The following is a 12,605-nucleotide window of genomic DNA, read 5'->3' on the forward strand; positions in this document are numbered from 1 at the left end:
CTATCTATCTATCTATCTATCTATCTATCTATCTATCTATCTATCTATCTATCTATCTATCTATCTATCTATCTATCTATCTATCTATCTATCTATCTATCTATCTATCTATCTATCTATCTATCTATCTATCTATCTATCTATCTATCTATCTATCTATCTATCTATCTATCTATCTATCTATCTATCTATCTATCTATCTATCTATCTATCTATCTATCTATCTATCTATCTATCTATCTATCTATCTATCTATCTATCTATCTATCTATCTATCTATCTATCTATCTATCTATCTATCTATCTATCTTCCCCGCTGCTCTTTTCGATCCGGGTCGCCATAACACGTACAGCGATGATCTTCCCAAAAGCCAATCAACGGCAGCTCGTCTCTGCTTCGCCGAGGGAAACGCGGCCCTTCGTTCCGCTATTCCATCCGCGATCCGGCGAGACCACGCGATAATGCCCGGCCAGCACTTTGTCTCGTGCCGCGCTGCTGACCTCACATTAAATTAACGGCCAGCGATCGCTCTCGGCTGGACCTATACGAGAGGCAACGACCGTCTCGGTCAGAACAACCGAGTTCTTCTTCGCGTTGTTTGCCTCACCGAGAGTGTTGCATACAGCATTCTATTTTGCCTCCTTCGCGCCTGCGAGAAACGAGACAACGGGGAAACGAGTAAAGGGCAGTACCTTGTCTCGTGTTCTCCATGCGAATTCCTTTGGATGTTGAAGCATACAGGCTGCGCGAATGCTGCGAATGTGAAGACACAGCAAGAACCTAACCGCACCGGTGGGGGCGCGCAATAAGGCGCCAGTGGGTTTTCAGCGGAAGTGGCAGTGCTCTCTCGTACTTAGCTCGACCGCTAGCGGATGGTGAACAGTAAATGACATTCGGCGTAAACGTCTGAAAGTAAATAAATAAACAGGTTCGTTGCCCGGCAGTAAACTGTGTGGTAGTTGCGGCATTACAGCACTAGGCAGTCAGCAAAACGAAGAAATCCTTTGTATGAACTACAGAGATCATATGGGTTTAGTTTGCTATATGCCCGTTCATCTTACCTCTTAATTTCGTATTGCTTCCAAAGAGAAAGAGAGAAAGACAAATTTGTTACAGAAAGGCAAAGAGGTTGGTTATTGCAACCGTAGGAAAGTGGAGAAGTAGCCGTGTCATCGGGTTCACATTGTGTAATACCTACGATGTCGCACCCGGTGGATGAGCTAAAGGGTTGCTCGTAACGTGATAAGACATTGTCGCTTAGGGCCGTGAGTTCACATGTTCAGAAAAAAAGTTCACCGACTATCACGATATTCCCTAATGCAAAATTTGAGCGCAGCTCAATGCGTGTTTTCATTTCGCGATATATTTGCTGGCGCGGACAGTATGTCTCGTGCGGCACGTTGCAAACGGAGCGAAGTCAGGCGCGACTGCTTCGCTAACCTGGAGATCGCGAGAGCCAACGCGTGGGTGACGACTGGGCGCCATTCAGAGCACCAACCAGAGCACCAACGGACCTCCCAGGCGACGCGCGCTACTCTGGCGCCATCTCGTAGCCATCTTCGCCCCACTGCGCTTTTCTTCGCACCATTTCGTCATACCATCCTCCTTCGCTTTCCTCGTCGCGTCTTTCATCCCCCGCTGCGCTCCGCTTTCTCTTTTTCATCTTTCGATGCGCTCGTCCGCTCCGTTACGCCGCCACCGCCGCCGCCGCCGCCGCCACCGCCGCCGCTCGCCATTGGAACGGGCTCCTGAGAGCTGCGCTCTAAAATGCCGGTGGTCGACACTTCGGCAAAGAGTACTTTCGAATGAAAGGGCTTGCAAACTTAGCCCCAGAAGTCTTGTTGACAGCGGCGTCACATCGATTTTTCTTTTCAGCATGTTAAGCACATTTTTTTATAGCAACCACGGAGCAATGTTTTGGTATTTCTCGCACATTAAGGGCACCGTGTGCTAGAACGCGGAGACGAGTGGCGACCATTTAGATTATAAACGCGATTCCTCACAGATGGAACTGCGGACGCCTTATACAAGAATGCAGCACCTCCTTTATATTCGGGCTTTATAAGGCTCGAACGATAAGGAGTGACACTTAGATAACACAAACTTGATGCTTACAATGCGCCTGAGACAGTGCTTACATTGGATCTCGTAGAACAATTCGTGTTATGGTTGTGTTGTCATCGTCGCCGTCGGTTGTGATATCGTGGCAGTTCTTGTTGTTTGAGATTGGCCGTGAAGTGAACGGTTGCAGGAATCTGTAAAACACTAAAGGAATGAAGATTTTGCTGTTTCTTTCAAAAAAGCTTCCGTTATCCATGTGCCAAATTTTTTTATTTGTATGTGACAGTGTCCGTTTTTAACCTGCTCCCGTTCGTCGCCCTTTTTTTCTATGCAGGATATGTTTGCATGAAGACATTTTTTGACTATCCTCGAGTTGCAGTCTTACATGACACAGCTCAAGGGTAGTCACAGCATAATCAGCTGCTCTGACAAAGTGTGCGTACACAAGTATAAGCTCAGATTGTATGCTCCACTTGAATGCCATGCTGCGCTACCATTCTGTCTTAAAGAGCGTTTGTAATGTACTGGGCGGAGCTCAGCAATCATGTATCACGCCGGTGTGCACCGGTGTGAAGCGTCTCTTCTGTGTCGGTTATGGCTTGGAGTGGCCTTCACAAATGCCTACTCAGCACTAATTGGAATGGCTGATAGTCCTGCATGTGATCTTTGCGCATGCGAGGAGAACATTGACCACATATTGTGCCATTGTCCTCAATTTCATGCACAAAGACAGTATTTGTCCGACACATTGAGGAAACTAGACGATCGTCCTCTGAGTGAACAGACAATATTAGAGCACCGTCCCGACCGATCATCGGCTCAGAAGGCAGTGAAGGCACTTTTGTGTTTTCTCAGAACTTCTGGTTTGCTCGAGTGACTTTAACTGAAGTGCTATCCGTACACGTACCTACACCTTCTCTCTCCCTTCTTTCTCTTCCCCTTCTCCCTTCCCCCAGTGTAGGGTAGCCAACCAGACTATTGACTGGTTAACATCCCTGCCTACCTGTATTCTTATCTCTCTCTTTCTCCACTTCGACTCTTTTATTATTTCCAGACTCTATACCAAACCGCTGGTCTACATCATTTTCCTTCACTCATCATAATCCACGCTAGCAGTGGGCGGGACCTTTTTTCTGATAAAGGCAGTGATTTTCCTATCGAAAACGAAAAAAAATAGGAGGAGAAGAAAACAGACTTGGGAAGAGAAGCGAGACGTTTATGTCGCGCTGTTGCCGACCCTCATAAATTTTAAAGAGCAGCCATAGCAATATATACCGTTTCGCTCCTTTCACGGGCTGCGAAATTAATGGTCTACTCGCTGGCATAAATATACTTTCATTCGTTGCGCCATGGCACTATGCTGTCCATCACTGGCAAATTTCGCGCTGTCATGCGCAAGCTAAATCACGCTGCGTGAACACGGCCGGGTAGGTAAGCTCGTTGGAAAAAGCTGCACGAGTGGCTATTAAGATGCAGTGGTTGCGTGTCTTATCTGACACATATGAAACGACTACCGTGCTTCACTGCGCTCATTTACATATAGTTAGCGAAGATTAAAATAAATTTGCGTTGTTAGGCAACTCACCTTTAGGGACCAGTAACGTTTCTGCCAGGTAATAGCTTAGGCCGAGCCTTGTCGCTGCGAAGACTACTATCAGGTACTAGCTCCTGACTTGCTCAGTTACATAGGTGTACAATTACTGCGAGACACAGGCTCGCACTGGAATTTCTTTACGCCAGTATTGATAACATAACCACAAAACAATGCTGAAACTACTTTTCTTCTCACTTTTTTTCTTTCTTTCTCTTTTGTGCGTGTGAAGCGTGAAGCTTCTAATCTTGATTCAGGACAAGTTATGTGTTTTTCTGCTTTCTTGTTCCTTTTTTTGCCTTCTTTCTGCCTGCTTCGCCTATAACCTGTACTAATATTCAATGCTTCGTACAAAAAAATGCGAGGACACCTAAGCATTTCCTATGACTTTTGAATGCGAAAGCATTAATGTCCAATTAAACGCCGCTGAGTGGTCTTTCCAGCTATGAACTCCTCGCGGTCAAGCGAGTGCGTTGAGACGCTTGGATAACGTCTCCTTGATAGCACAACACCGGTACACTTCGATCTGTAACGTCATGTTACCCTGCCCAACTGCCATAGAATCTAATGGGGACGCTCCCGAGTAAGATGCAGTGAGTTTGACGTCACCACTTTTGTCATGCCGCGTTTGGCGAATGAAATTTTGGTCCAAGTACGAGGGTGAATAAGAAAGTCTTTGCCCTCAATTTATTTTAGCCATATTGCTGCTGTAAATGCAAAGTCAACGTATCCAATCCCAGCGGTGGACCTTTCCAGGACCACACGGGCCTTATCTGCCGGTAACTCCGCGGCACGGCGCTGTTGTCAGTCGTTGAAGATGGCAGTTCTTCACACCTCCATGGCGTACGAGCAACGAAGTGTCATTCGTTCTCTATGGAGCAAAGGACGAAAGCCCATTGAAATCCACACGGAAATGCAGCCCACGTGCGGGAAAAGGTGTCTCGCTTTGAGAAGTGTGAGGTGGCGGTGTTGTGAGTTCGTAAAAGGCAGTGAAAACTTGCTTGACAATGAGCGTTCGGCGAAGCCGCGTGCGTCGCTGACTGGCGACTGCGTTGGGACAAATTTAGTGCTGAGATAGGGCAAACGTCTGAATCGGTGTGGGGACTATGTGGAAAAGCAGTGTAAGGTACGTGGAATAGTACGTTATATTCGCAATTACCCATATGTGCCCTATTTTGGCTAAGAAAAAATAGGGGTGAAGAATTTCTGATTGGCCATCGTACATGACGTCATAAAGCAGATTGCAGAGACCCGCCTCTAGGCTCGGCGCGTTTCGATTTGTCCTTACCGAGGCGCATTTACAACGCAGGCGAGAGCTTGCGCGGGCAAGGAACGCGCGGATAGCACAGGCTTCCGAGAGCGAAAGCGTGTGTGACGTAACGTCGCGGCCATGCTATCTCCCTTCACGCAACAACTGGCGTACTACCGCAGCAGCAGGTGTTCCCTTTCGCTCGCTTTGCTGCGTCGACGCGCGCTCATGATTTGGGTGCCACGGTCAATGGGAATTTAGGTGCCGTTTTTTGCCTTTCCAGGCCACAGATGCCGGCTTTTTCTCGCAACGGGCGATTTGATGCTTTCCCATGAATAAACGTATTTAGGCGCTTCTCCCGTCTCCGCTCTGTCTGTAGTTGCGCTTCACTACCTATACATACTATCAAGCGTGTCCATTTTTTTCAACATTTTCTTGCAAGTCATCATTTTTAACAAGATTATCAGTGTCATCAAGGCGCCCTTATTCTGAATTTTTTTTTAAGCTCTGTCATCAGGTTTACAGCGAAAGAGTCTTCTAAATCAGATTTCGCATGCGAAGTGGAAGTTCCACTGCACATTCTCGAATGTACGCGAGCTCCAGCGATTACGTTGGAATCGGCGGTGATGCATATTTAAATAGCGGACGGCACTGACCCGTAAGTTGAGGTTCGATGAGGAAGAGAGATAAGAAGCAATGGCAGATAGGTTAACCAAGGTCGTGTCCGGAAAGGCGTTGGTGCCTGGTTCGACACCTGCAGTGGGACAGATTTTTCATCATCTACAAAACTTTGCCGAGAAACTCGCATGAGGTTTCTTTCCTTCCCACTTTCTCTTAAGCGTTGTACAACAGCCACCTGGATTACAACTTTCCTTTTCATTAACAGAGTGTTGTGGCCTCGCCCCAGTTCCACAACCGTGAAAGTGAAGTCGCCTTCGGAGTGGCCGGTGTCCATGCCATTTCTGTGTTCCGAGGCCCATGAGGCAAAGCTGCGCGCTCCTCCATACGGCGCTCCTAAGTCTTCGTTCGCGGCGTCCCCGCGGGTTTATCTTGGATCACTCCAACAAACACGTTTTTTTGCGAAAGCCCTTTTCTTTTCGGTTTCTCCACCCGTGTGTACAGACTTTGACGCTTGAAGCCACCGATACAAGCCTCGCTTCGGGTCTTCCACGCTGCCGTCCTTCGACTTCCTTTCAGTTCGTATATGCCCGCTTCTGCTTGTATAGAGACGCAGTCCCCGCGCACTTGCCGACTTGGCCGCTGCAAATCTCCGGGGCTCAGCGTAATGGATGTTGCTCCGTTTATGAGCCCCGAATGGCTCGCTGAAAGAAACAAATATGAGTACAGAAACAAAAGAAGGAGAGAGAGTGAAAGGGAAGATTGATAGGATGCCGTGGCGCTCTACGTCTCGAGGGATCATCCCGGTGGCCTTGCCGTTTGTGGGACGTTTTGCTGAAGATCCTGTACGCTGTTTTGGCACCAGTTTTCGTGGCGTTGCAGTTGCACATGGTTATCTGACGATTTCGCCCCGAGTTCAGCTGGTAACAGTAATATCTTTAATTAGAAATGGTTGTTTCGAATCGTCTCGGAGTCGAAATATATCTCCTGAAAGGGACACAATACCAACCATTTCATTCGAGGCGCCCACCTCAATTTGACGCAGTTTTTCTCTCGTTTTAATTGTAGATTTTTTACTAATACTTGCTTGCTGAATTCCTGTCCTTACTTGCCTATTGTTTCGATTGGACACACGTAGTAAACGCTGTAACAAAGAACTCCCTGCTGACTCAAGCCCAGCTAACAGTCTATTACGCAAGTTGGCAGCACGAGATGGCAGTATGTCATTTGGCAGTAAGGAATGAAAAACGCTCGTACACCTTGCTTTGGGGGAAGGTCATAGCGCCTCAAGTCCTCGCAATTGATCTTGCGCCCTTCACTACTGCACCCGTTTGTTGCCTTGGGACGTTCAGATGAATGACTGAATGAATGAACGAATTAGTCAGTGAATTTGTCTATCGATTAAAGAATGTGTCATTGCCTCATTCGGAGCTCTCCCAGGTGTGGGATGTTATGTGTGCGTTCTCTTTCACTTTGTGGTTTGTTTTGTCAGCCCTAATTTATTTTAAGCGAACTTCTGTGTCAGTGCTCTATGCGGGCGCCGATCCTTCTTCTAGCTGGGCCCTGATGGACACAGTATTCATGAGCTATTAGTGTATGTATGTGGTCTTTTGTGACATAGTATTTGCCGATGTTCGAGAAATTTCCTCCCATAATTCTCAGTCCCTTGCAACAGCGTGTTTTGTCACGCTGTTGCAAGGACGTCAGGGACTAACCTATCGACGATAAGGTTGTGATTGTAGTTTTTAGTCAGAATAGCTGTTTAGATACACAGAGAAAAAAGCCTAAGTGGAAGGAAAAGGGTCAGTTCACGCTAGTGGTCAAGAATGCAGACACGACGGTTCAGTGTAAGCCGGTTCTGTGGACAGAAAAGTTGTCGGTAGTATTTGACAGCAACGTTACTTCCGTCTTCACTTTTTGATGCCTGTGTCACTCTGTCACTTCTGGCATATCCAGTGCCGGCCATGATCTTGTTGCCAAACTGCTCTTCGTGGCGTATCATCCGCACCTGTGATCGTTGATACATACCGCAAGCGAATAAACACGGCTAAATTTTCGATGGTAGAACCTGTGTTCTTCCTTTTTCGTTGGGGGCGAAGCCGGGTCTAACGAACCGGATCTTGCGTGGACACATCTTTTCGCTACCGTATAAATTACCTCCGGAATAGCTGTGCCCTTGCTCTGCGGCGCTGATCCTGTTAGCCTAACGATCAGGGTGGCTGGCCCGATGGGGGGAAATTGGCAACAGCATACGATGGACAACAACAAATATGAAGTGCTGTGAAGAAAGAAAGAAAGAAAGAAAGAGGGAAAGAGAGAAAGAAGGAAATAAATAAAGAAAACATATGCAAGTAACCGATAGGAATTTTTGTCTAGAAAGAGTGCAATCATATATCTAAAAGAAAGGAAAACAGGTGCAACAGTACATTTCTGACCAATGCCTCTGTTCCGCATGCTTTTCTGAACGCGGATTAATCAGCTGAGCTCGAAAAAAAGAAAAGCAACCAGCGGCCTGCGTTTCGACAAAGGGGCGTGATCTACCCAAAGACATGATTGTCGCCCTGGCCGAGGGCGACGATCGGTTCCGTTGTCGAGCTTTAGAGGTATGTTTTTCATTCACCTCTGATAAATAGAAGGCCTTTTCCTCATGAGAACCTTTGTGTCGTGTAGATATAATGTTCCAACCATTTTCTGATGTTGTGCTTCACATTCCGGTCGTTGTACCGAAAATGATCAGCAGCGGCGCTTGCTTGATTTAGTATTAAATAGACAACAGATCAGGCTTTCTCGAACCTAACTTAGAAATTTCTTTCTTCTGGATGAAGCAGACGTAAAACGTTTCCGACGTGCAATATTTTTATAACACTTTCAGAAGTTTAGTCAACGCTAGAGAAAGCTCTGCAGCGCAGTATTTTTAAATTTGACTCTGCCACACTACCTCTCACATAGAGATGAAGCAATTCATGAAGGACAAGTCGAGATAGATAGAGTGAGTGAGTGAGTGAGTGAGTGAGTGAGTGAGTGAGTGAGTGAGTGAGTGAGTGAGTGAGTGAGTGAGTGAGTGAGTGAGTGAGTGAGTGAGTGAGTGAGTGAGTGAGTGAGTGGCGAGTGAGTGAGTGAGTGAGTGAGTACGCTTAACCACGTATGAGGTACCCTTGCCCACTTCCTCTCTAGGTACTCCGCCAGCTACACACCTTCCCTGCAAGGCTTAGAGTGCTACCTCGAAAATTTCCCTTGAATACACGTGTCCTACTTTGTTTCGTTCAGACATTTCGTCAATTTTGGGGTTTTACTTGCCAAAACCACTTTATGATTATGAGGCACGCCGTAGTGGGGGACTCCGGAAATTTGGACCACCTGGGGTTCTTTAACGTGCACCTAAATCTAAATACACGGGTGTTTTCGCATTTCGCCCCCATCGAAATGCGGCCGCCGTGGCCGGGATTCGATCCCGCGACCTCGTGCTCAGCAGCCCAACACCATAGCCACTGAGCAACCACGGCGGGTTCGTTGAGACATTTCATTTTTGTTTTTCAATTTTCTTGCAGCCTAAAAGGGACGAAAGCATTTGGGTAGGAACACGCAGGACAGGCACTGTGGAAGCCGCTACGTGGTACGTCACAAATGAATATCAGAGTGACCGCAGTGACCTGGTTCATGCTGCCGAAAGCGTCAAATTGAGAGCTCTCATTTCTAGGTTCACGGAAACAGCGGTGTGGGTAAAAATCATCCATTAGAGCTTGATTTTCATAGATGTCGATTTCAATGTCTTCAGATATGATGAAAGACGAGTACCCGTAGTTTCTACTGACAGTTTTTGTTCTCCTTTCTTTTTCTCAGTAGCTAGCTATTGTGCCAATGTCCTCAGTGTGAAGCACAAAGACAATCTATGTTCAACGCATTCAGCAAACTAGACAATCGTCTTCTGAGTGAACAGACAATACTACAACACCATCCCCACCGATCATCGGCTCAGAAAGCAATGAAGGCACTTTTGTGCTTTCTAAAAACGTCTGGCTTGTGCGAGCGCATTTGACTCTGTAGTGCTGTCAGTGTACGTCTCTTTACGCCGCATCTCTCCCTTTCTCTCCCTTCTTTCTATTCCCCTTCTCCCTTCCCCCAGCGCATCGTAACCAGCAAGACTCTTGGCTGTCTAACATCCCTGCCTTTCTTTTATCTCTCTCTCTCTCTCTCTCTCTCTCTCTCTCTCTCTCTAGTTTGACGTTGCTTTCATACAAGAAGCACTACAAGGGGCATGCGAACTCTTGAGTCCTCCGTGAGCTGTGCTATACGCGCTGATTTTCCTGGTCCGATGTTCTATTCTGTAACGTTTCTGTGCCCTAATACTTCTTTCATAACGTCGATTTCTCTGCGGTTTTGTTTTCTGTGCTGTCAATGCGCACGAATTCATGCGACGCGAAGGATATTAATGTCACCCCCTCCCCCCTCCAGAAGTGCACTTGCTCATAAATTCCCTTCGTGCGGTCCGGTTATGCCACTTAATCAGACAACACCCACATAAAAGTGACATCCCGAAGTTCACCGATGAATCGTCTACCTCACAAAACAGTTGCTGATATTTTCTACCGAGGCAAATTTATCCGTAATCAACCCAGTTGAACGCCTCAAGCTATAGGCTCGGGCTGTGTGAGGCAAGGGATAATATTAACGGCTAATTTTAACTTCCTGTTTCTTGCACCTCTACCTTAGTACCTGAGAATTTATTCATTTTGCCTCTTTGGAAAGCGGCCGCGGCAGATTAGAATCGAACCTCACAAGATCATGCTTTGCCGCAGTATGTGGCCCATAGAGTCCGTGTGCCATCGCTCGTAATGAAACAGACGAAGTTAAATCAAAATATTGAATATGACGTTTCGCACCCGCAACGCACCACATACTCTTTTCCCCGTTTTTTTTGATCACTTGTTTCTTATTGCACACTGGCAAACAGACACATCTTGAGAAATAAATGGAGTAGTTCGGTCCTATGCCGCAGCTGCATGGTTCTTGCTTAACATTCGTGAATTTTACGCAGTATGGAATCCTCTATAGCGGACAAGACTCTGTTACGTCTGTTTTAAAAGAAGTAATAAAGAATACAACAACGATAATGAAGAAAACAAAGGTAGTGCGGAAGTAGAGCTTTTGAGTTTTGGGAAATCTCATGCATGAGGCCATGGACAGAAAGAATGTCGGTGAAATTCGCGTCTCAGTATTGAAAGTCATTGACGCACGCGTGAGCACAGACACTATGAAAAGAATCTGTGTACACGAAAACAAAATGAATAATGCCTAAACGATAGCGTTGCCAGTAACGTGACGTCCTGAAAAAGAAAAAACAAGAAGACAGCTCGAAAAACGCAGTAATGCATGCAGGTTGACTCGCTACTGAGTTCAGGGAGCAATAAACAAAGGCGGAGAAATGCAAGAGCATTCGATTCCTTGTCGATGCCAAGCGGAATTTCAAGATATTGTCTCCATATGACGCGGACGTCTTCCCTTCTTTTTCTTCGTCCTTCCGCACGCACTCAATCTATGCTCAGTTCGGCTACGAGGGGGATGGGGTAGTCTCGCCACAGAATCTCCTGCCTTGTATATGAACCATGTAACCAACCCCCGCCATAAAGATCTCTTTCTTCGCGACAAGTCGAAACAAAACACCTGGAAACTGTAGAGACCGAAATGGCATTAAAATTTCCAGTCGCGTTGTCTCTGCGGCTGAATACGCAGCTAGGCGGTTTTATCTGAGAACCCTATGCGCGTGCTTTGCGAAACGAGACGTTCAAGGAAGTGAAGTTTTGGACGGAATAAAACGGATTCCATTGGCGGAAAGTTCGAATGAACTTCGAAACTTCAAGGTTTCCGATTCCTGTTCCTCATTCTCCGCCTGTCTCTAACTTTCTCTCTCTCTCTCTCTCTCTCTATCGTTTTAAGCATCTGTGCGTGATGCTGCTGTTCGATTTACCGACGTTCTTCAATCTCACTTGCCCATGTGCGTTCGACGCAAAGCAGGTCTGCAATTGAGCTCGAACGCGGCTTCCCGCGCCCTTTCAAGTCGCGTAATGTAGATCTAAAACAGTGGAAAAGAGAGCGCCAGGATTGCAGAGAAGGGTATGTCTGTAGCAAGCGGTTTTGAGTAACGTCCCGTCTCCAACAGCACATGGTCGTAGATAAAAATTGTAGAAGGATCGACATTTGGGAGAGTTGGTACTGGTTGAACATCTTCAAGGGGCAGCGCAATAAGACGAAGACAGGAACACACAGAACAGCGCTGTCCTGTGTGTTCCTGCCTTCTGTCTTCGTCTTATTGCGCTGCCCCTTGAAGCTAAAAATTGTCTAGCGCTTGCGCAAGCAAAACAGCGCAAGCACAAGATGGACGCATAGCTTTTAGAAAAAAGGCGATAAGTAAGAGATACACAATACATGTCACCTTACGCAGTAACACATAAGAGTACAAATATTCTTCCATTCGTCTGAACATATGGCAATTGGCACATCGGTTCCAATAATAGCAGCACCTTTAGAGGAAGCGCCGAGATGGTGCTGGTCGAAATGATTTATTTTCGAAGTGAAGCGCTTTCTTTAAGCTCTTTCGCCCGTTTTCGGGGACGGTGGCTCCACTTTCTCTGTCGATGCACGACCACTGATGCAAAGGCCGCGTGCTCCTTACGTAACGGTGCTGAGCGTTGTTCTTGCTTGACACAGCATAGTTGTAAGATTTCGCCCGAAGTAGGGGTGCTTAGACACGTCAGCAAGCTTCTAGAAAGATTAACTTTGCTTAAGTTGTACACACGTCTTGGCAGTCGCACGAAAAGGCATAAAGCATGTATATAACAAGAAATAACTTTCCAACGTGTCAGTTCAAAGGCCAAGCAGAGTCCTTGGCTTCAATGACGGAGTGAAAAAATAATGTCAGAAAAAAATAGAGAAGTACACTGCTACAAGAGATCGGAGCTGTAAGCTTAAGGAGATCTAAAGAGGCATCTCGCAGTACTAATCCGATACGCGGATTTCGTTCTGTGTTCGACAAAAAGTAAGTATAATGGAACAATTACAACACGCGGGTCTTTCCGTTTGGTTTATCT

General features: G+C 46.5%; 1 protein-coding gene across 1 annotated transcript in view; it reads right to left on the bottom strand.

The window, feature by feature from the left end:
• Positions 1–1,629: 1,629 nt before the first annotated feature.
• LOC126520711 (uncharacterized) overlaps positions 1,630–12,605 on the bottom strand; it is a 46,079-nt gene continuing 35,103 nt past the window's right edge. Inside the window, exon 2 of the mRNA XM_050169496.1 lies at positions 1,630–1,763. Coding sequence (XP_050025453.1) covers positions 1,630–1,763 — 134 coding nt within the window. The remainder of the gene's footprint in view (positions 1,764–12,605) is intronic.

The sequence above is a fragment of the Dermacentor andersoni genome, chromosome 3 (genome assembly GCF_023375885.2).
Source record: "Dermacentor andersoni chromosome 3, qqDerAnde1_hic_scaffold, whole genome shotgun sequence".
NCBI lineage: Eukaryota > Metazoa > Arthropoda > Arachnida > Ixodida > Ixodidae > Dermacentor > Dermacentor andersoni.